We start from the raw sequence: 24,518 nt of genomic DNA, 5'->3' as shown, positions 1-24,518 counted from the left end.
GAAGCGCGGAGCGGCGGCGGTTGTTGGCCTCGGCTTCTGTCGAGCGCACAAGGGTAGGGATCTTGACGCCGCCGGAGCTGAGCCCTTGCTCGGGCAACGCTTTAGGCTGCAGCAGGCACACAGAGAGCCCGATGTTACTCTGACGGTCTCACCTGCTCCGTGCTCACGCAGTGCCCTCCTCCTCCAGCATCCTTGTACTGCATCCGCCCTACCCGCCTTCTTCGCTCTCCTCTTCGCGTTCTCTTCGCTGTAGCTTCTTTCATTCCCCGCTCCGCTCCTCGCTCGATCTCATCGATCTGGTTGTACTTTCATCTTTCCTTCTCGTTCTCTCTCCTGGTTAGCAAGCGAACACCGACACCGCTCAACCAGACAACGGCTGCCTGAGTACTGCGGCTTAAAAAGTTTTCTGAAAATTCAATGCAGTAACTATTGGCTATTATGTCGAAACAATATTGATGTCAGGAGTTGGAACAATAAACCAGCTACCACTAACGCACGCAAGAATGGCCACTCTTGCTCGCAAAGCAACCCTGGGGCGATCTCTACACCGCTGTCGACACCAGTATTAGCTCCTTTCTTGGAATTTCGCAGTACGTAATATCTGAATCTAGTTGCGTAGTACATAGCTAAGAGGTGGGGTAGCCAGAAACGAAATCCTGCTCTGAGTGCAGGCTTTGCCAGAAACTGTCTCACAGCAAGATAATCTTCCCAAAGGTTGGCTCATGAAATTCCTACATCATTGTACGAGATTAAAAAAAAATAAAGAGAATAGGGGCGTCGTCCTCAGCCCGTTCGCGAGGGTCACCCGGTAAACCTGCGGAGCTATTGGAGGGCAGTGTTATTATCTCTTACATTCTTAACCTAACACAATATTGGCGCGTGCTCATGGGAGCGCGCCGACGATGAAGACGAAGTGTGCGTGTGCCGGTGGACAAAGACGAAGTGTGTGTGTGGTTCGGACAGCCATCTTGTGAGCTCCCTGCTGTGCGCTGGACTTCGCTGAGACTGTGATCTGTGCCGGTCCTGTCTTCGTTACATTTTTGGTGGAGGAGCTGGGTACTTTCCAACATCTACGGGCCCCGAAGGCTCTCTATGAACACGGATTTGACTCCGATTCATCGCAGTACGAGCCGCCGAATCCAAGGTCAGTCACTAGAGTACGGTCCGTTATCCCCTAAGACCAGGGCTCCAGCTGCGACGCGCAGGACTGACGCGGCACCTATGGCTAGCAACGGAGACGCGGCTGCTATGGCTGACAACGGGAACTCAGCTGCTCATTTCCTGGTCCTCCAGCCGCGAACGCCGCCGACCTTCCATGGCGAAGTGTTTGAGGACGCGGAGGACTGGCTTGACCAGTTCGAGCGCGTTGTCAGGTACAACGGCTGGGATGCGGAGCGGAAGCTGCACAATGTTTACTTCGCTCTTGACGACTCCGCGCGGACGTGGTACGAGAACCACGAGACAACGTTTCCTTCTTGGGAACGGTTACGTAGCCAGTTGCTGGCGACCTACGTCAACACCGACCGTCGGGAACGAGCTGAGTCGGCGCTGCAGTCAAGGAACCAGCGACCCAATGAGAGCGTCGCAATGTATTATGAGGACATGACACGACTGTTCAGAAGGGCGGATCCAAACATGGCCGAGGACAAGAAAGTGCGCCCCCTGATGCGCGGGATAAAAGAACTGTTTGCTGGGCTTGTGCGAAACCCACCTAACACCACTTCGGAGTTTCTATCGGAGGCCACTACCGTCGAAAAGACCCTGCAACAACGCGCCCGCTATTACAATCGCGCCGTGAACACCGTATCAACTGCCGACTTTGCGCCAGCCTCCAGCGACTCCGCTGACACCCTTCGGGAGCTGGTTCGATCTATCGTCAATGAAGAGCTGCACAAAATGCGCCTCTCTGCCCAGTCGCAGCCGCAGTGTCCATCGTTAGCACAAATTATCCGAGAGGAAGTGCAGCAGGTGGTTCCTGAACCTGTTGCCCCTGCTGCCCTTACACCGACGCCCCCGCGCCAGACGTACGCGTCGGTACTCCGACAGAACTGCGACCTCGCCATTTGGAGCACCAGCCCATCTGCATCTGCTTTCCAGCCGCGGCCCCCGCCTGTCCCTGTGTTGCCCGAAGCCAGGCTGCGGAAGACGGACGTGTGGCGGGCACCTGACCAGCGGCCCCTTTGCTACCACTGCGGTGAGGCTGGCCATATCTTGCGGTGGTGCCCTTATCGTCGAGCTGGAATTCGCGGATTTCATCCGCGAGTCCCCTGTCCGTCCAATGGCGAACGGTGCCGCGAAATTGAGGAGCACCTGTCAACGCGCCGGGATCACACTCACACTGATTTCCCTCGCCCTGACTACCGCCCACCAACCTCTACCCGCTATCGTTCGCCGAGTCCCCGTCCTTCGACAAGCCGTTTCAGCCGCTCACCGAGTCCTCGCCGGGGAAACTAGTCCCAGCGGCCTGCAGAGGTAAGGCCGCTGACGAGCGAACAGCCGAACATCCTCCATCGCGTTCCCGACCAGACGACGGCTATCAAACGAGGACACGTGACGATCACAAAGGATGTGCAGCTTCGAACTTACCGTTCGATATCGACGATTTAGCGGTTACGGCATTGGTTGATACGGGAGCGGACTATTCGGTTATGAGCAACGAGCTAGCAAAAGAACTGAGGAAAGTTTTAACCGCGTGGACTGGGCCTCAGATTCGCACAGCTGGTGGGCACCTAATTACCCCTGTTGGCCGGTGTACGGGGAGAGTTACAATCGACGGATTTATTTACGTTTGTGACTTTGTTGTCCTACCTCACTGTTCGCGCGATGTCATTCTCGGCCTGGACTTTTTACAAGCTAACGGCGCCGTTATCAATTTACAAGAGCCGCGCGTGACGTTTTCGCCGACGCAAGCAATTGAAATAGCCGACCCAGACGACTCCAGGATACCCGCCCTGCGTATTGCTGCTGATGACGTGACGGTGCCTCCGCGGTGCAGCATGATGGTCCCCGTGCAAAGTGACTCGCCCGGTGATCGAGACGTTATGGCAGAGAGAAACGTCAGTCTTCTACTCGAGAAAGGAATCTGCGCTGCAAGAGGGCTTGTTCGCTTACGGGATCGCTCTGCGACACTCTTGATCACCAACTTCGGAACAGAGTTCCAGCCTATTGCGAAAGGAACGGCCGTCGCGTACGTTACCGACTTCGTTGAGCCCGCAGAAATATGTGCTCTGGAGCTACCGTCGCCGGACGAACGCGATGCAGCAACCGTTCTGTCTACCGTGGACATTAATCCCGGCTTGTCGGTGGGTCAGAAGCAGCGCTTGTTAGAGCTCCTTCACGATTTCGCAGAGTGCTTCGCCACGACATCAAAGGTAGGGCGCGCCCCGGTAGCCAAACACCGCATCATCGTCAACGAGGAGCCTAGCCCCATATCCCAACACCCGTACAGAGTGTCGCCGGTGGAACGGGAGGTTATACGATTCCAAGTGCAAGAAATGCTTGCAAACGACGTAGTCCAGGCGTCCACGAGCCCCTGGGCTTCGCCTGTGGTATTGGTGAAGAAAAAAAGATAACACCTTGCGATTCTGCGTCGATTATCGGAAGTTGAATCGTGTCACGAAACGTGACGTTTATCCCCTTCCACGTATCGACGACGCCTTGGATCGACTGCGTGACGCTAAATATTTTTCTTCACTCGACCTTAAGAATGGCTACTGGCAGATCGAAGTGGACGAAAGGGACAGATAGAAGACAGCGTTCGTGACACCTGACGGCCTTTATGAATTCAAAGTGCTACCCTTTGGACTCTGTTCGGCGCCAGCAACCTTCCAACGCATGATGGACACCGTTCTTTCTGGGCTGAAATGGCAGACATGCCTAGTGTACCTTGATGATGTTGTCATTTTTGCTCCTAGCTTCGAGGAACACCTCAACCGCCTGCGAATGGTGTTACAGGCGCTCCGTTCGGCACAGTTGACGATAAAGCCACAAAAGTGTCACTTTGGTTTCGAAGAGCTCAGTTTTCTTGGTCACGTGATAAGCGCTGACGGAGTCCGTCCTGACCCGGAGAAGACTGCCGCTGTGGCACAGTTCCCGCGCCCAACCAACAAAAAGTCCGTTCGTAGGCTTCTGGGCCTCTGTGCCTATTACAGACGTTTCGTTGAAAACTTTTCCACAATTGCCGAGCCCCTTACAATGCTTACTAGAGACAATGTATCTTTTGTGTGGCATGATGATCAGGAATCTGCCTTCAACGAGCTACGCAGCCGCCTACAAACTGTCCCAATACTCGCCCATTTTGATGAACGAGCTGCCACTGAAATTCATACTGATACCAGCAATGTTGGTCTCGGCGCTATTCTCGTTCAGTGGCAGGATGGCAACGAGAAAGTCATAGCGTACGCCAGCCGCTCCCTCTCGAAAGCAGAGGCAAACTACTCCACCACAGAGAAGGAATGCCTTGCGGTAGTGTGGGCGATTAGCAAGTTCCGACCATATCTATATGGTCGCCCGTTTCGAGCTGTTAGTGACCATCATTCGTTATGCTGGCTAGCCAATCTCAAAGACCCTTCGGGACGGCTTGCGAGATGGAGCCTTCGCCTCCAGGAATACGACATCACGGTAGTGTACAAGTCCGGCCGTAAGCACAATGACGCCGATTGCTTGTCACGTGCACCTGCCGACGTTGCTCCGGCCGAAACGGAGGACGACTTCCCGTTTTTTGCTCTCGTCACGTCGTCCGATATGGCCCGGCGTCAACGGGCTGACTCAGAGTTGCGTCCGCTCATCGAGCATCTGGAGGGCCTTAACGTCGCTGTTCCGCGGCTTTTCGTTCGAGGTTTGGGTTCCTACAGTCTCCGAGATGGCGTCCTTTACAAGAGGAACTTCGCCCATAACACGGAAACCTTTCTTCTGGTTGTGCCATCCGAACTCCGTCCAGAAATCTTGCACGCCTGCCACGACGAGCCATCGGCTGGCCATTTGGGTGTTACGCGGGCGTATGCCCGCATTCGTGCGAAGTATTACTGGCCAAAGTTGCTCTCATCAGTCTAGCAATATGTGAGGACCTGCCGTGACTGCCAGCGACGAAAGACACCACCAGTTAAACCCGCAGGGCTTCTCCAGCCCATCCCACCGCCTACAACACCTTTCCAACAAGTGGGCATGGATTTGCTGGGCCCATTCCCATTGTCTTCCTCTGGGAACAAATGGATTGTTGTGGTGACGGACTACTTAACGCGGTACGCCGAGACACAGGCGCTCCCCCACGCTAGTGCTGCAGAAGTGGCTCAGTTTTTTATGACATCAATCGTCTTGCGTCACGGTGCGCCATCAGTCGTCATCACGGACCGTGGAACCGCCTTTACGGCGGCATTAATGCAATCTCTCTTCGAACTCACCCACACCAGTCACCGGAAGACAACAGCCTATCATCCCCAAACAAACGGCTTGACTGAACGCCTCAACCGGACGCTTGCAGATATGCTTGCTATGTATGTCGACGTTGAGCATCGTACGTGGGACGAAGTTCTTCCTTATGCAACCTTCGCCTACAATACGGCAGAACAGGAGACTACCAGTCTTACACCTTTCCAGCTGGTCTACGGACGGTGTGTCACTACCATGCTGGATGCTATGCTACCCGCTGCTCACAACGACGGAGACATCGGCCCCTACGCTGACGTTGACACCTTCGTCCAGCGGGCTGAAGAAGCCCGTTAACTCGCAAGGTGCCGGATTCGACATCAACAACAACTCGACGCTGGTCGCTACAACCTCCGACACTGATGCGTTCGGTACGAGCCCGGCGACTCTGTATGGGTATGGACACCTGTGCGCCGCCGCGGACTCTCCGAAAAGCTCCTCCGACGCTACTTCGGTCCGTACGAGGTGGTTCGTCGTATAAGTGATGTCACATACGAAGTTTTTCCGCGGGACACGACCTCCTCACCACATCGGCGCCATCCGATCGAGACTGTCCACGTGGTGCGCATGAAGCCCTACCATGACAGGCTGCAACCCGCCGCTTTACCAGCTTAACAGCTCTCTGTATTCTCTGCCGTCCGCCGTCTATACCGAACATTACCTTTGCTGTCCGTGTTCGTTTCCGGCGTCGGGCCACCGCCTTGATGGAGGGGGGGTAATGGCGCGTGCTCGTGGGAGCGCGCCGACGATGAAGACGAAGTGTGCGTGTGCCGGTGGACAAAGACGAAGTGTGTGTGTGGTTCGGACAGCCATCTTGTGAGTTCCCTGCTGTGCGCTGGACTTCGCTGAGACTGTGATCTGTGCCGGTCCTGTCTTCGTTACAATATCTTTAGAAGGGAGCAAAATTCAAGAACAGTACAAAGCTTAACCATTACAAACTAAATCGGCACCTTCTTAACGTCATGTTGAAACATACATCGAGCGAAAAAGTAATGCACTGTGCCGTATTTCCGCACAGTGATTGTCTAAGCGAAAGAATACTTTTCTAGAAAGCCGTTCGTTGTCACTTGCTGACCACAAGAATAATAACTTTTGTGCGGAGAAAAGGGTCACTTTGTTTTCGCACTGTGACATTTCTATCCGTGCACTATCTCACGACTAATTGTTACAGCTTTCTTTTGAAAAACGGTCTAAAACTGTCTTTTCGAGAGCTAGAAAGCGTATAAAATATCTTTTAAACTATATTTTTAAAAGGCAAACAAACATTTATATGCCTATTAGACTTCCAAAAGACGTAATGAGAGGAAAACAATGGCTGTCGATATAGCATTTCTAAGCACGAAATATTCATCCAAAGCGCAATTTCTTTGCATGAGGACACAATATCCAGGTACTTGAAAGTGCGATTCAGGTATCCGGTGACACAGAGAGCCAGTCATGCGCATCTTCAACCTTTCCATCGTCAATGCCAATTTTCCCGATGCATGCCGGGGGCCAATGGTCCAGTGCCGCGTTTCTGCAGCAATGCTGCCGACGCCAAAGCGTATTGCTCTTGTGCCTTGTTTCTGCCACAACGTTGTCCACGCCAAACATGGAGCGCACATCTCTTTCACTACCACCCCATAGCTCAAAGCGCAAACCTTCGTTTTATAGTAGTATTAGTCAAGGGAGAAGATGGTGTGCAATGCACAGCACGAGATTATGGTGCAGTTTAACACGAGGCGAGGACGGCTGCGGAGATAGCTTAGAGCTCTCGCGCTTTGTCAAGTGAATCTGATCTGTCCGCGCCGCCACGGGTTCCAATCCGAGTCGCTGCAGTATTTATTTGCTTTGTGTTTATTTCTTTATTTCACTGCCTACAAACTTACAAATACCACAACATCTTGTTCGGGGCTTACCCATCGGAATGGTGCTTTCACATTAACAACCTAAAAAATGGAATTCAGCTCATTCAAGAGCATCCTTTCTGACTCCTAAAGAATGTATAAAATTTTACAAGTCATAACTCCGGGAAGACTGCACGTACGTATGAAGGAATGTTGTGAAGAAGTCGATTCGTCCAAGTTTAGTGAACGCAGAAGCGCATACATTGGACTTTGTGGCTTTCTGGTGTATTAAGCAGCATATTCTTAAGGTTCACTTGAATGTACGCTCAGAATCAATGCGGAAACGCAACGAAAAATAATTGCGAAAAAACAAAAGGCGAAATACGGGTCGTTTGAGGTAGATCTCTGCCTGTAATTATATGCGCATCATTATTGTCGTTTCACGTATCTTTGCTTTGCAAGCCATGCAAAATGCTCACACAATCGAAAACAAAAGAAAAAAATATTACCTAGAATTTGAAGCATACTGACTATTTCTGGCACTTGAAGAATCCATCACGTACGGCCGGCTTCATTTTCTTAAATGTGGTCCTAAAATCCCTGGCTGAAAGCTACCCGGAGCCATTCGCATAGAAATACGAAACAAGGCGACAATATATATTTGAGCAATTTAAAAATTGAACAGTTTACATGTTTCAATATCGCTTGGCTGTAGCAAGAAAAAATAAAATGATTGATAACAACAGCGTTTTCTTCCAAGTGCGTGCGTGCGTGTGTGTGTGTGTGTGTGTGTGTGTGTGTGTGTGTGTGTGTGTGTGTGTGTGTGTGTGTGTGTGTGTGTGTGTGTGTGTGTGTGTGTGTGTGTGTGTGTGTGTGTGTGTGTGTGTGTGTGTGTGTGTGTGTGTGTGTGTGTGTGTGTGTGTGTGTGTGTGTGTGTGTGTGTGTGTGTGTGTGTGTGTGTGTGTGTGTGTGTGTGTGTGTGTGTGTGTGTGTGTGTGTGTGTGTGTGTGTGTGTGTGTGTGTGTGTGTGTGTGTGTGTGTGTGTGTGTGTGTGTGTGTGTGTGTGTGTGTGTGTGTGTGTGTGTGTGTGTGTGTGTGTGTGTGTGTGTGTGTGTGTGTGTGTGTGTGTGTGTGTGTGTGTGTGTGTGTGTGTGTGTGTGTGTGTGTGTGTGTGTGTGTGTGTGTGTGTGTGTGTGTGTGTGTGTGTGTGTGTGTGTGTGTGTGTGTGTGTGTGTGTGTGTGTGTGTGTGTGTGTGTGTGTGTGTGTGTGTGTGTGTGTGTGTGTGTGTGTGTGTGTGTGTGTGTGTGTGTGTGTGTGTGTGTGTGTGTGTGTGTGTGTGTGTGTGTGTGTGTGTGTGTGTGTGTGTGTGTGTGTGTGTGTGTGTGTGTGTGTGTGTGTGTGTGTGTGTGTGTGTGTGTGTGTGTGTGTGTGTGTGTGTGTGTGTGTGTGTGTGTGTGTGTGTGTGTGTGTGTGTGTGTGTGTGTGTGTGTGTGTGTGTGTGTGTGTGTGTGTGTGTGTGTGTGTGTGTGTGTGTGTGTGTGTGTGTGTGTGTGTGTGTGTGTGTGTGTGTGTGTGTGTGTGTGTGTGTGTGTGTGTGTGTGTGTGTGTGTGTGTGTGTGTGTGTGTGTGTGTGTGTGTGTGTGTGTGTGTGTGTGTGTGTGTGTGTGTGTGTGTGTGTGTGTGTGTGTGTGTGTGTGTGTGTGTGTGTGTGTGTGTGTGTGTGTGTGTGTGTGTGTGTGTGTGTGTGTGTGTGTGTGTGTGTGTGTGTGTGTGTGTGTGTGTGTGTGTGTGTGTGTGTGTGTGTGTGTGTGTGTGTGTGTGTGTGTGTGTGTGTGTGTGTGTGTGTGTGTGTGTGTGTGTGTGTGTGTGTGTGTGTGTGTGTGTGTGTGTGTGTGTGTGTGTGTGTGTGTGTGTGTGTGTGTGTGTGTGTGTGTGTGTGTGTGTGTGTGTGTGTGTGTGTGTGTGTGTGTGTGTGTGTGTGTGTGTGTGTGTGTGTGTGTGTGTGTGTGTGTGTGTGTGTGTGTGTGTGTGTGTGTGTGTGTGTGTGTGTGTGTGTGTGTGTGTGTGTGTGTGTGTGTGTGTGTGTGTGTGTGTGTGTGTGTGTGTGTGTGTGTGTGTGTGTGTGTGTGTGTGTGTGTGTGTGTGTGTGTGTGTGTGTGTGTGTGTGTGTGTGTGTGTGTGTGTGTGTGTGTGTGTGTGTGTGTGTGTGTGTGTGTGTGTGTGTGTGTGTGTGTGTGTGTGTGTGTGTGTGTGTGTGTGTGTGTGTGTGTGTGTGTGTGTGTGTGTGTGTGTGTGTGTGTGTTGGAAGCGCAGGTCGGTTGGCGTTGGTTGAACGGCGACACGACGAACACAGGCACAGGCGTCACTCGAAATCCCAGCTGCACTTCGTCTACCTTTTCGAACATAAACATTACAGTTACTTCCCCACAGGAAAAGCAGCCATCCTGGCGACTTGCGTGGAGGAAAGCATGGGCGAATCATAGTAATGCTTGAGGCGCTAGGAGCGCACAGTTTCGCGCCCCCGGCGACGGTGGTCCGAAGGGGGAGCGAGCGGCTCAACGATGTAGTTCACCGGAGAAGTTTGTTCCACAACGCAGTAACGTCCGTGATAGCGAGAAAGCAGCTTCGTGGCGAGGGCCGGAGAGGAGGAAGGCACGCAGAGCCAAACGAGGGTGCCATATGGGTATGACGCGGGAGGGTCCGAGGAACCCCGATGGTGCTTCTGATGTCATTGGAGCTGTGTAGTGAAAGAGCGGGAGATTTGTCCGCACTCTTCGGCATACAGGTGAACTCCGGAAAGTGATGTGGTCTCGGAAGGCTCAGGGCGATAGAGAAGGATGGTTTCCATGCGGGATATAGGCTCCCGGCCATATAAAAAAAAGAAAGGAGGAAACACGTCGTTGTCTGCGGAGCCGTACTATACGCGTATGTGACGAAAGGGAGTACTTGGTCCCAGTTGAAGTGGGCTGTGTCAACGTAGTACATGGTGAGCATGTCACTGAGTGTGCGGTTGAACCGCTCAGTCATGCCGTTGGTCTGAGGGTGATAGGCGCTGGTGCAGCGATGAACGATTTTGCATTACTTCAGCAGGGCCTCGACGGCGTCCGAGAGAAAACACTGTCGCGGTCACTTAGGAGTTCTTTCGGGGCTCCGTGACGAAGAACAAGACTGTGTAGAATGTTGCGAGCGACATCGTTTGCGGTAGCAGATTTGAGAGCCGACGTTTCAACGTAACGTTTTAGGTGGCCAACGGCCACGATCACCCAGCGATTGTTAGCCGATGTAGTTGGAAGCGGGCCATAAAGATCAATGCCGACGCGGTCAAAGGGTCGGCCAGGGCAAGGTAACGGCTGCAAAGGAGCGGCGGGGGGCCGGGGAGGTTTCTTGCGACGTTGGCAGGCGGTGCATGACAATGTTCTGACGTATGTAGCGATATATACCTCGCCAGTAATATCGCAGATGAAGGCGAGCATATGTTTTCAGTACACCGGCGTCGCCGCATTGTGTATCGGCGTGAAAAGAGGCGCATATGAAAGCACGGAGGTGTCGGGGAATCACCAACAGCCACTTCCGCCCGTCGGAGAGGTAGTTACGGCGGTATACGCCCTGTGCAGCGCCTATAGGGGCGCCACTGAAAGCCGCGTAGCGGCGGCCGTTGGAACTGCAGGCGGGACGGCGGGCGAGCAGTGGGCCTCACGCGGCAAGCATGGCTGAGGTGCGTGCGTGCGATTTGCCGTTTCTGCGTGTTCCGGATGGTTATTTCTCGGTGAGAGTGTGCGCAAGGGGACAGCACTTTATAATAGTGGACATGTGTCCGACCTCACGGCTGTCTGGGACGTCATCGTCTACATACGCGCCAAATGTCTGCCGCAGACGAGCATCAACAAGCTTGCCTACGAAGTGGAGCTCATTGTGAGTATGCCCTCTAATGCATTCATTCCTTGCCACTTCAGCCAATGTTTTTTTTCTTTGATTAATGCACTCGCTTTTTCCACTTGCATGACGCGTATTGTTACAGTAATTTGAGGGAGTGCCGTCCAACCTGCCAGAGACTCGTGCAGGGTGCGGTCGCGCGAAAAGCCAGCGAGTGTGCAAAGCAGCTCAATGGGCGTGAAAAAAACATCTCGGGTTAGACTCCGGCAGTAAGGGCTGAACGTTTTTATTCTTGCACTTTACCACTGCCCATACAGCTCGAATTTCACGTGTTCCGTCGTTAAAAAAGAGCGTTTCGATGATTGCAAGACAGCACGCGAGTGAGATATCAGTCGAGCAAATAGCTGGAAAGTTGCACAAGGTAACCACTTAGAGATCTTCCTCATTGGAGAAGTATGCGAGCCATTCGCATATCTGCAAGTAGCCGGCCGCACACAATACTAAAATCGAGACGGGATCCCATTTCAGTAGCCGAAGGGTTTCTAAAAGACACAAGATTCTGGTCCCCTGCCACAGCATATGGAAGTGCCTTGGAAGCTGAAGCTGTGAGATCATTTGAAGAAGACATGTGCATTCAAGTCCGTACTTGTGGGCTTGTAGTGATGCTTGAACAGCCGTGGCTGTGCTGCACACCTGATGGCATTGCACCTCAAGAACCGGTGCAGGCCCTACTTGAAGTGAAATGTCCTTACACATGTAAGGACAAAAATATTGTCGAGTTCAGCGAACAATCCTGTAACGTACCTTACTTAGTATTTAAAGACTGCAGGCTGGAAGTGAAAAAGACGCACCAGTATTACACGCAGATTCAGATTTCCCTGTATGTTCTTGGCATGCAGAAGTGCTTCTTTTATGTTTACTCGAAGAAGCAGCAAATTCTCATTGAAGTTCATGTGGATGAGAATTTTATTGCCACATCTGTCCCACGGTTGCAGGCATTCTACTTCAAGCATTTCCTCCCAGCAATTACTAAATCATCACACCAAACTGAGAAATAAGAACAATAAACTTTATTTCTCAAGGTCAAACCGACATAAGCATGCATTCTGTCTCACTTTCAACACAACTGTTACATGGTATGACTAAAAAAATCTCTCTTAATGCTGCATGATTTTGTGAACCAGCAATAGACATTACAAGATCCGAAATGCATTTACTTTCAGGCATGGTCCTTTGCTTTCAGAATTGGCTTTTGCAGATTCGCAAGCACCCCGCACATGTCTATTATTGTTCCGACATGAGGAACAAGGTCTGAGGAAAGCTTATCAGACAAAATTCTGTATATTTTTATCCGTTGGATGGACCTCTCTACATGAATCCGAGCACTTGCAACAGTGTATGTGGTATTCACCTCTTCTCGGGTAAATGGCTGATTAGGGCGGGCAAAAACTGGCATTTGGAATTTTACACCATGCTCTGCCAGCATGCTTCTTATCTGAGGAAACCCTTTATCAACCAGCACAAGATCCCCAGGTTTTAAAAGGTGCAAAATTCCACAGTCTGAGGTGATAAATGAATCTGTGCCACGATTACCATAAGGCCTTGAAAGAAAGCTTATGATGCCGCTTGGTGTGATGCCTACTAAAAACTTGACAGTAAAGCACCCTTTATAAGTTGAATACATTAGAACGCGTTCGTGCACAGTGTTTGGTGCCGCACAAGTAACCTCTGTGCAGTCAATAATGACCTGACAGTCTGCAAAATGCGGCTTAAAGCTTTCTGGCATCATCATCTGATTAGTCGATCGTGAGGGCCAATATATAAGGGGCCTCAACTTTTCGTGCAAAACATTCAGCACGGAAAAGAAATACCTAGAACAGGTGGTCCTGTGAACACCAAATAATACTGCCAGAGAACAGTATGATAAATTTAGTTTTAGCTTCATTAAAAACAGGAGAAGTTTGTTTGAAGCACTAACTATCTCCTCAGATCTGCGTGCTTTAAAAGATTCAATAACTATTCCTCGTAGCTTTTCAAAGACTGGGACTGAAATGCCTCCAATCGATTTGAGTATGTCTGCAGCCTTGTCTTCGCTACAAGCTGCAAGTGTCTCATAGCCTTGAAAATTTGGAGTGTTCGAGTTCGACACCACTACATTCATCGGGTCACATGCAGTGTCTTTCAGCTCTGTTGTTGTGCCCCAGGAAGCATCCTTGGTGCTCTTCTTCATAGGAAGGACGGCCTAATGGAAATTCAATTCATTTGTTAATTTTCACAATTCTTCAAAAACAAGAAAAATAAATTGTGTGCCTCTAGCATGCAGAATCAAGAGACATGCGGTAGATATGTCCATGAAATTAGGAAATTGAAACAGAAGGAATACAAACAGAAAAAAAGAATATAAATTCGGGTCAAGAAAATGGTAAGATATCAAAAACATGGGATATGGCCGCCCTTAATTTTAAATTTCTGTGCATGTGGCAAATTGTTTTTGCCTGAAATTAAATCTCTTCAATCCACACCTTTCGCGCACAGAAATAGAATCATGCAGTGTGCAACAATGATAAACAACCAGTCACTTACTTGCGTCTCAGCATTGCAGTCTTGCATGCAGCAAAAGAACAGGCTTGGCATGTCAAGTTCTGTTTTCCATGCACAAGGGTCTGTTTGCAATCCGACCTGTACAATGTATAAAATGTGGAACCCTTGTTATTTTAAAACCTCTGTAATGAGCCATTTAAATGCAATTCAACCAAATCACAGCAACGCAGTTCCCTATGCCATCGTGTGGCACCCCAGCCATGGTGCAGTGTGACAGCAGCAAAAATAAGAATCAAATGATTTTATGTTTATCACATAATGTGAATAAACATGGAGTCAAGTAATCAGCACAGAAGACTACAGGCCTGCTATACTTGTCGTCACTTTGATCAGTTCTTGGCAAGACTTATTACTTAATGCTTGAACGCGAGCTGTCAATTTCTCATATTTAGCATTCAGTGACGCAGCATCAAAATTGTCATTTGTTTCATGCATAAAGTTTTCTGATGCAGCAAGAAATTACTGCTACAAAGGTGCATCAGTAAAGCAGCCCGGCAGTGAAACCGGTTAAAAAATTAGTCTCTCAGGTGCATGAATGAGTAAGTGACAGCTGTGGTGTAGCAGTAATAAGGGCTTTTCTCGCTAATGACAAAGGGAAATTCATATACAAACTCTTGCCGTTTCTTGACATTTAAAGATAAACATCCATTTGCAGCTATGAAAGAAATTGTATTTACACTTCTCTTTTCCACCTCCATACTGCAGTCATCCATGGCATCCTCAAGTGGTGGGCTATCCGAAGGAACGCTGTCCTCCTTTTGCTCACGTGCACGCAACCTGCAACCATAAGAAAACATAAAGTCCACTCTTATATAGTAATGGCCTTTCCCCAAGGAACAGCAGTTCTGATATATATAGCTATGCACAGTACATGGGACACTCTTCTGTATGCACAAATTGTGCCTTTCTTTTCTTGTGCCTCTGCCTGCATGGTAAAATAGACCTCTCAGCTGAACACAGACCACAAAGTGCAATTAAGTTCCTATTCCCTCATCACATTGCCAAGAAATTTCTTTGATAGTAACGTAAAGCAGAGGATGAAATGAATGTAAAATAATTTACAATCGTGGCGGGTACTGCCTCCTAGACAGGGATTGTATGTATAGGTTCTTTGAGATCCAGCAGTTATTTTTAACCACCTATGTTCTTTAACACAATTCCGTGGAATGTGCCAGAAAGTCTGAATAATCTTGTCATTAAAATACTTGTCTTAAATTAAGCAACAAGCAATTGTAAGCTACCAGTGCCATCAAATGACAGTGGTGGTTTAGTTAGTCTCATTTTCATACACTTACTCCTGCATACCACGCCTTTGTGGAAATACCAGAAACAAGCATATTTATGACGCTGCAGCTCTACCCGAGTTGTCTCCCATAAGGGAGCAGAAAATATCTATTGTCAAGTTTATTTTTACCTTTGATACCTCTTTGAACTTCCAGGCTTTGGGCATCTGTACACACTTGGGAATATGCTGGGAATGTATGCAGGACTTCTCGGATCATTTGACCTCTCGCCGTGTAGAAAATGTTTGCTGCAGATCCTGGTGTTTTTCGTAGGCTCCCATGGGCTGCCATCCTCTCTACACGATCCATTAGATAACAGAAAGGTGCATGAACTAAGCAATTAGTTGAAAGGGCACATGACACAATATTAACAGAGTGAAATCAAATGCAAAGCCAGGCAATAAATATTACTGGTAAATCACATGTTAAATTCAATTTTTTTTTTCCAAAGTAGGGATGGTTTATCGAGTTTAACGTCACAAAAAACTCAGGCTGTGAGCGACTCCGCAGTGAAACACTCTGGATAATTTCAACCATTTGGGGTTCTTTAACGTGCACTAACATCGCATAAAAAACGGCCACCTAAGCATTTCTTTCGCGGCAAGGATCGAACCCAGGTCTTCCGAGTCAGCAGCCTAAACCATAGAGCCACCGCGGCGGCTTTCAGAGGCGAAACAAAACCGCAATAAAGCAGCATGAAAACATATTAATTCATTTCATGCAAAAAAGAGAACCACGCATGCTAGAACTACTACAAGGGTTAATAAAAAACGAAGGTCTCACAGAGTTTACAACTTCCTTCATTGTGACCACAACGCGTAACATAGCCGAGGTAGAGAGATTACGCATTCACCGCAGAACAAATGTTTCGAAGTTCAGGCGGTTACTGTTACCGCGAAGTCATGCTAAAAGCATTCAACACAAATGTTGTACGCCCTATCTAAAGCTTTTAATGCCCACAGGTGTCACGTTGATGCTTAATTCTTGAAAGGCACCGCGACCTTGTTTTTAACATGGAGCATTTTGTTCAAACCATCTAAGCGCAATGAGCACATCACAGCTTCGCTAGCGATTTTAACTGTTGACGAGGCGAAGTTTAAACGGCGAAGCGTTCGCTAAAGGTCAAGCGCTTCAAGCAACACAAAAAAGAAAAGAAAAACGATCGAACGCTGAAGCAAACAGCGCGGTTTCTCACCTTCTGCGTCGTACAGCCGCGATCCATCGCCGCCGTCGCTCTTGCTCGTGAGGCAGGACCGGAAACTTATAGAAGTGCGTTCCTGGCAAGTTTTTGTAGGTATTCGAGCAGCCAACTACGCAGCAGTTGTTTCTCGACATCGCTGAAGGCTGACAGCAACGTTAATTACAATCAAGAACACCCGCACGACCGCACGCGCGTGGACATGCATAGACGCTGGCGGGAACAGCGCCCGACCGAGCCCGCCTACACTTCGCGGTGTTGGCGACAGGCGGCGCTACCGGCGTTTTGCTCACGGCGTATAGACCGTTTACAGAGAGCAGTTCGCCTAGTCGACACTCGCGGCGCCACCGCCGTCGCGACATCAGTGGCCTTCTGGATAGCAGGCGACTGCAGGTGGTGCCTACGGGCTGCTGACTTCGCTGCTGTATCCGCTATGCTCTGCGGCCAAAATGTGGAAAAGCAGAGGCAAAACGTGTTCCGTGTTCGATTGTAAGAACTGCGACGCAGATTTGAAGGTTTGGAATGTATCTGTCTGCGAAACGCACGGCCCTCAACTTCACGAAGATTGTCCGTGCACTAGGCTTTTTGCAATGCATAGATTTCCGCAAGGAGAGAAGAACAAGTTGGTACGACAGCACTGGATTGCGAATCTACAGAGGAAAGACTTCAACCCCGGCTCATCGGCTAGGGTGAGTACACATGATAAAAGTGAAAACATCGGTTGCTCGGGTTGTTTGCTGACGGTATACCTGTAACGCCGGCAGTCACCTGCGCGCTCGAGCCGCTGTTCAAATGAATTTCTGTGCATGGTCTGACGGGAGGTTTTGGTTTGCCAGTATCGTTTCAGTCACCTTGCATTCAGTGTTCATCTGAGAGTAGGGTAGTACGGCTTAGAGCCTGCTGTTTTAATTGTAAAAATGATCTAACCTAGGACCGAGCTAAACGGGCTGATGTATGTACATGATGTACGTACATACATGTCCGCGTTTAGTCGGTGCCTTTCGAGTCGGCTGTGCATTCGCGCTTGAAGCGTAGATGCTTTGCATTGTAAGTACCTTATCTCTACCATCTCGTTTCGAAATACTTACGCGAACGTGCGGTGCTGGCTGCATTTCATTTTCGCCACAACGGGGAGGTACTACGTAGTGTGTGTACTCCGTGAGTGTGTTTGCGCACGTGAGATAGGCGATTTCATAATACGGCCAGAAGCTTTCCAGGCATTGTGCTGGACTTTTTTTCGTTTATGAATATTGGCATCGCACATCCGAGGAATGCTGTTGGGCTATCTTTGAGTGAGTGCAAACGCCGGTTGAAAAAGTTTTTCTTGGTTGTGTGCCCCGGTTTATGGAAAACAAAACTTCTCAAATATGCATTGTGAAAATATTATGGTGCAATATTTTTGAAGAGCACAAAGGAGAAGTGCAATGCCTGGACAGTTGCATGAAATGACGATATTACATGTTTAGTTAGAATGACCATATCACATATTTCCTTGTATTTGTGGTGTTTGACGTAGTCCGCTTGCACTGGTTGTCAGAACTTAAGTGGCCTTCATACACATTTCTTGCAGGTATGTTCAGTTTATTTCATTGATGGGCGTCCCTCTAAAGACAACCCGTACCCAACACTGCACCTTGGAACACCGGTATGGCTTTCGGAGCTTTGTTCTGAACTGCAGTTTATTTATTCTTTTGTATTTTCATACTCTGCAATATTTTAGACTGCTCACCACAAGGGAAGCAGGAAGCTGGTGCGGCACGATGTCAAACCTTTGGAGCCTGAGACCTGTTCAACAGCTGAACCTTTGTCACACCATTTATCAGACGAGCAAGATGAAGAGAGTGCTGCAGCTGATGATCACCTGCCTATCAACATTGCAACAGAGGATGTATCACATAGGTACGGTAAAGTGGTGTGAATTATCCTTCATGGGTTCTCATTTACATGCTTTTATGCAAGTCTGTTTTGGGTGCACAATATGCACGTTTGCTTTCACTAGTTATATGAAGAGTTTAAACCTGTGGTACGCTATGGATATTACCTTTAGCTGAGAGTGTGCTGCACTTAGCAGTGCTTTCTTCGTTCCAAGTGAATTTTGCATCCTTCACGTCGCAAATAAGATGTTTTTATGTCATACAGTGACTGAAGTAAACAATAGTCAGCAATTTCGTCAGCGGGGTAGCATGCCATCTACCATTTTTGTGCAAATATAGTTTGCCACCATTAGTGACATAAATTTTTTTGGGATTTCAAGCGTAATGTGGACCTCCGAAATAGAAATTAGTCCCACAATCGTTCATAAGTCGCATAATTTTTATTGTTGCTATTTTCATAATGGCACCTCTACTAGTATTTTGCCCTTGAGAACTAACAAACTGTCTTTGTCAATGCTTGAAGATGCCTTTTTGGTGGGAGTGCTCCTTTTGAGTAGAAAAAAAGAAATGGCATGTGAAAGGGTTAAGAACAGCAGAATCTGTTCACAAATAAAGTTGCTGATATCATGAAATGGTGATTGTAAGCTTGCTTACTAGTTTTGCCATCTTTAGCATTGTCATGTTCAGTTAACAGTAAAATTTCTTGCAACCACTCATATAGGCTAGCCCAGTTACAGCTTATTGCCTGGACCCGGATTGTGCATCTCTTGCTGCCATGTGCGCAGGAGTTATGCCTATCTCTGCAGGCATACACAGTCTGCATTTCAATGAAGCAATTACTATATTTTCATTCTTTTTCCCATGAGATGGTGGTTGCCACACGCTGCTATGTATGTTTGGAACTAGACTTTTTCACGTTGCTTGGTGTTTACTGCTGTGCAATTCTGAACAAAAAGCAATCAATGCACATGAGAGCAGACTTGATTTCAGTCAGTGCATGTACATACATTGCTCAGCCATTCCACTGCACAGGTTCGTCGTCTGCTGTAAGCTTGACAGTTTGCTGCATTAGCACTGTTTCACGGGCTACTGAGGAAAACTCTGAATATTGTCCGCCAATGATGGGAATCCCTGTATTTAGTTTTTTTTACCATTCATAAAAGCTCAGTGTTCGCTTAGCATTTGTGATTAGAACACAGTACCTTATCTATAGAGGCCAGTTTCAATTTTCTTTCAGTGTCCCTTTAAAGCTTTCAATACCTCTGCAAGTTGTTACAGGAGTACGATGCAGACCACAATTATACAACCAGAACACTCTATTTATTTCCCTGTAGTATAACCGTTGCACGGCATGGTAATTTTATTCTGTGTGCTTGTTAGCTCATACTACTATGCTAAATATTATGTCTCACTTTCCTCCACATCCTTCGTTGTACAGGAGAGAAGGAGCTGAGAGTCTCGTTGATGGCTGCTTGGCCTGTGGCTGCAGATGCAAGATTACCGAAACATCAGAAAAAGGAACTCAAGTGGAGCCAGCGGCTGCTCATGACCATTTGTATGCAACCACTCGCAGGCAGGCCCCGGTCACTGCAGACAGTGCTTGCCAGACTATATTCAGTGCATACTCAACTATTGCACCAAGTCACTTCCGCTTCTTTACAGGTCTGTCAAAAGTAGTATTTGACGAACTGGTTCGGACTCTTTCCACTATTGTGACGAGCGCTTTCACTATGCCCTTTGAGGAACAAATCCTACTTACACTGATGCGGCTGCGTCTTGGCCTATTGCTTAATGACCTTAGCTTACGTTTTGGTGCATCCACTGCAGCCATTAGCAGGATTTTCTGCTTCATTGTAACAAAACTTGCCAAGTTTGCCAGAGAGTTCTTAGTGTTCTGGCTGCCAAGAACAGCAATCAGGAGGACATTGCCTTATGTTTTTGAGGAGAATTACTCCGTAACTTGCATTGTGGACTGTTTCGAAATTTTCATTGACAGACCTGGGCAACTGCACCGAAGAAATACAACTTACAGTTCCTACAAATCGCACAATACGGCCAAAATTCTTCACGTCATTGCATCAAGTGGGTTTATTATGTTTTTGTCAAAACCGTATGGTGGCCGTGCAAGCGATCGTTTCATCACTTTGGACAGTGGTTTTTTAGACCACCTGACGCAAGGCGACGAAGTCCTCGCTGACCGTGGCTTTAACATAGATGACCTGCTCCCACCATCTGTTAAAGTTTCACTCCCAAGCTTTTCCAAAGGACGGCCGCAGATTTGTCGTTCAGATGTAGTAAGTTCGCGTCGCCTGGCAAGGCTTCGTATTCATGTTGAGCGATCAATAAGGCGTCTCAAATGCTTCAGGATTTTGAAGCAATTCCCTGCTAGTATATTCACAAAGAAACCCCTCGCAAATGATGTACTTGTTGCCATCGCTGGGCTGTGCAACCTGCAACCGAATTTGATTAGAGATCATGGTGATGCGTCAGAACCTGGTGCTCAGTCACCATCGCATCCAGGCAAGCAGCTGGAAGTGGTAGACAACACACCTGAATGAGGCATGGAGATTTATGTGGAGTAGCCACATCACCTAGTCGTCTCTTGTTTTTATGCACCTGCCATGTTCTCTGTTCACTGATTAACGTAACCATGTTCACTGCAAGAGAAAGGCTCCTCAAAATTGCATTCAGTTAAATCGTTAAATCTCCTGGGCTAGCTGTAGCCACCTTACCCGAGCAAACTTGCCAATTTTAGCTGCCCATCTGACTCTGCCACCCTTGATGCCATTGGTTATCAGCTCTCCATGTTACATTCTTTGCTGATGGCAATTTCTGTTTCAGCTAGGATATTATTAACTTGCATTTATTCCCTGACCCAACCCACTTGTTTGCTGTCTCTATCCATAGCTCACATTGCTCTCAATTTAATTTTAAGCATTTTCATTAGCTTCAGAGTTTCTGCCCCATAGGTGAATACTTCCAAGATACAACTCTTATGTAATTAACTCAAGCATGCTGGTGTACTGGCAGGCTGCTGTTGATGACCCTAAGAATATCTGTCAGAGATATGCTATTCAGGTATTTTGCTAGCTATTTCACTGATGGCTCTGAGCTATCTTAGCTGCTACAAACAACTCGCGTTGGAGCTTTTTTCATGCCGTCTGATTACCAAAGTGTTTGTCAGCAATTTCAGGTCCGCTACATTTTGTCCAGGAAGAGCAAACTCTAAAGCACTCTTCCTCCTTGAGGAACTGAAGTTGGAATCACTTGCAAAGCACGTTCGAGCTGCCAAGGTTGATGTTCTGAGCCTATTTCATTGTCTTGCTGGTGCACTTAGGGGCACTTGCTTTGCGGCTGTGTGTACAGTGTAGGTGAGACGTTTATGTGGATTGTGGATTTTTAAAATGCAATGGGAAGTTATGTTGGGGAGTTTCTGCAATTGGCTTGCCCGATGGAAACCTTTGTTGATACCATTTTGGAGATGTCATTCTTTGAAGATTTACTGCTTGTACTCCCTGTGTTCACTTTGGGATGATGAGAAATGTTCAGTACCAGGTGAGGGTACGAGCCTGTTGGTTTTTGTTCTATGCCTGCTTTTGTTTTGTTGTATGTTCAGAGATGTATTTGATAATTCTGATGTTGCATGCACAAATAAGCCGGGTCAAATTGTCTTAATGACAAGACAATTAGTCAAATCTTGTAAATTTATTCCAATAGAAATGTGTTCATTGCTTGCTGTCATTAACTGCTGGCAGCAGGTGTGAAAAATAGAAGTCCTCAAGATGTGCCACTTGCTTACTTATGAACTCCTTGTCATAGGGCACCTCGATAATATATGCCTCGTTCGGTGCCCAAATCACGAAGTCGCACCGACTTCTTTCGCAGCAGAACAGCTGCAACTGTACTTGCAGGTAATATCTGTTCTTCCCGGCCTTGCTGAGTGTGAGTTTGTTCTCCTTCTTAATCACGTCATATCTTCCGCTCTTAAACAGGGCATCAAGGCTACCATGCTTTTGCACAGTCAGTGGTGTCGGGCACTTTATTTCCAGCACTGTGTCCGAGTCTGGAATTATGCCATCAGGGCTGGCTCCAAGCCATGAAGTGGCAGGCCGGATGATAAGGCCACATTCCACAACGTCCGTGGTCTTTGTTTTCTTGTACCAGGCACGGGCTTTTACTTCTGACTCTCTTCCATACCTTCATGTAAAAATCACATTCATGTTGTAATGAATTAGTGTCCCTCATCTTAAAGTAACTTCAACAGTGACTAGTATATTGCAATACACAAACCAAGCATTCACAACGTAACAAATATCAACCTCCAATTTCATGCTTTCAGGCTTGTAACTTGCATGCGATTTGCGATGAACAAGCAGTCAGGCTGTGCTTTGCTGTTGGAAGCAATGAATAGAAATTTACATCACAAATTACAACCACACAGTGGTACTTCCATTCTTTGCAGGCAAATTCGGCCTGCAAATTGCCACTTTGCATAATGCAATAATAGAGAGTTCATACTGCAAATACGCAAAAGTGCTGCTGTACAAAATCAAAGCATAGTGTTGCAACCGCTCTATTGTCAGCATCGCATGCAAAATTTCGATGGAGGCGAAATTCTAGAGGCCCGTGTACTGTGCGATGTCAGTGCACGTTAAAGAACCCCAGGTGGTAGAAATTTCCGGAGCCCTTCACTGCGGCGTCCCTCATAGCCTGAGTCGCTTTGGGACGTTAAACCCCAATAAACCAAACCAAACCAAACATGCAAAACAGTATTTAGCAATAGTTCTTGTACTATAAAACTTGCCATAGCATTTTCGAATCCAAGGTGTAAACTTCAGCATGCCATGCAGAGCAACTGAGGCACAACACCAAAGGCTGTAGTCAGTGAGATATTTGGCTCCTTACCGTGTGCTGGCATTACCATAGAAGCTTGGGTGTATGTGCTTTGATACCCACTTCTCAGGGGCAGCTTTGATGGGAATGCTACGGGCCTCACTGGCAGTTATCCTCAATAAACGTTCTTTGTGCCATGCTGCACTTCCCTGAGGGTGGTTTGCCAGTGTTGCAGCCTGCTCAGGAGACAGCAGCACATTGGTGACGAAGAAATCTTGGCATAACTGGCACAGCCGCTTGCAGTCATGCTGGCCATGCTCTTGCTGGAGAACTGTGGAGTACAAGAAGGGTCTGCTTAATTTAACGACTTCTTGTGCATACTCGAAACAGGCTTATGGTGGCTAAAACCTGAAAATCACTCAGTCAGTATGCAATGTAGGGCCATGTGTAGGTGTAATTTACAATCAAAAGCCGTTGCAAAAAATCAAGTCTGCTGCAGCATCAGCAATAGCTGTTTCTCGGTGCACCTAGAACTTAGGAACTATGCACAGGTGCTAAGAGTAACCTTGTGAGATCATCGCACAAAAAACTGTCACAACTTGATAGGAGCTCCTGTAGTTCATGCACTATCATATTCAGCAGTGCATGGTGAACAGCTGAGATTGCATAAATGAGTATGAAAGAGGTCTTGTTGATGCTATACCACGTTCCAATGTCGAGATGCACGCTCTGCTGTAATGCCAATTACTAGTTAAGCATTACTGCCAGTATATTGGATGGTTCAACCACAAGCACATGTCACTTGCATTTCTGCAGTTTTGAACATTGCAAGAGCAAATCTTTATGCATAATGTCTTTATATAAACTGACTACATTTAAATGAACAAAATGTACACTTATGCAACAACAAAACCCAGATGGCAATCTTACTTGCACGTAATGATAGCCTCTATGCCTGCTCGACTCACTTAGTTGAGTCAGCCATGCGCAACATCAGGAAATAATGTTCTTACATGCACGGCCATCTTCATCACCACCTGCGGGTAGTTTCCTGCGTGGCTTCAGAACAGTGTGTAGCATGGTGTTCTGAAGCTTGCTGACGTCGAGAGGGCATTTTTCGAAGTGAAGGAGCATCTCCTTTTCAGATAAAAACTGCTGCGTCTTCGTTTGTGTTTTCTTATGGCAATAAACTACCTCCATTGTTGCTGGGGTGACATTCTTCGCTGTTGCCGCATTCCATGCACACGCTTTGTCAGTGGATGACTGTCCGGTGAGCCCCTTGGATGTTGCCTCGACAACCTTCATAAGCAGTGCACAAATATGGCTGCACCGCTCACTTCGCCCCGCTTTGCATGTGCAACTTGCTGAGAAAGGTTGTCCAAAATTTATTTGTGTTTGGTACGTCCTGCTCACTGTTTGCGACGACCTGATGTTTGCCTTGATGCACTTCACGCCATTTTTCTGCTGGTACAGTGCCACGCCAACATGGCCACTGTCAAGCACGTTGCTGCCTTCAGCAAATCCTCTGTAGTTGACGGATGGTTTGCCATCTGTGTCAGGCATTTCAACCATGTAGTTGTAGACAACTGAAATAAAGAATGATAT

General features: G+C 47.7%; 2 protein-coding genes across 2 annotated transcripts; one reads left to right on the top strand and one right to left on the bottom strand.

Moving 5' to 3' along the window:
* Nucleotides 1–12,179: 12,179 nt before the first annotated feature.
* LOC144118787 (uncharacterized) lies at nt 12,180–16,277 on the bottom strand. Its single transcript, XM_077651611.1, has 5 exons — nt 16,204–16,277; nt 15,140–15,304; nt 14,403–14,502; nt 13,708–13,803; nt 12,180–13,366 (listed from the first exon to the last, which is right to left on the bottom strand). Exons 2-5 carry the CDS (start codon nt 15,297–15,299, stop codon nt 13,351–13,353), a joined length of 372 nt encoding a protein of 123 aa, XP_077507737.1. The 5' UTR covers nt 15,300–15,304; nt 16,204–16,277; the 3' UTR covers nt 12,180–13,350.
* A 233-nt stretch (nt 16,278–16,510) lies between these two features.
* Nucleotides 16,511–23,940, top strand: LOC144121585 (uncharacterized). Its single transcript, XM_077654872.1, has 4 exons — nt 16,511–16,895; nt 17,777–17,851; nt 17,927–18,105; nt 19,519–23,940. The coding sequence occupies exons 1-4, from the start codon at nt 16,656–16,658 to the stop codon at nt 20,636–20,638; spliced, it is 1,614 nt and encodes a 537-aa protein (XP_077510998.1). The 5' UTR covers nt 16,511–16,655; the 3' UTR covers nt 20,639–23,940.
* The last annotated feature ends 578 nt before the right edge of the window (nt 23,941–24,518 follow it).

Source organism: Amblyomma americanum, chromosome 2 (assembly GCF_052857255.1).
Source record: "Amblyomma americanum isolate KBUSLIRL-KWMA chromosome 2, ASM5285725v1, whole genome shotgun sequence".
Lineage (NCBI taxonomy): Eukaryota > Metazoa > Arthropoda > Arachnida > Ixodida > Ixodidae > Amblyomma > Amblyomma americanum.
Note: the sequence above shows the minus strand (reverse complement) of the source record. Positions and strands in the feature narration are given on the sequence as shown.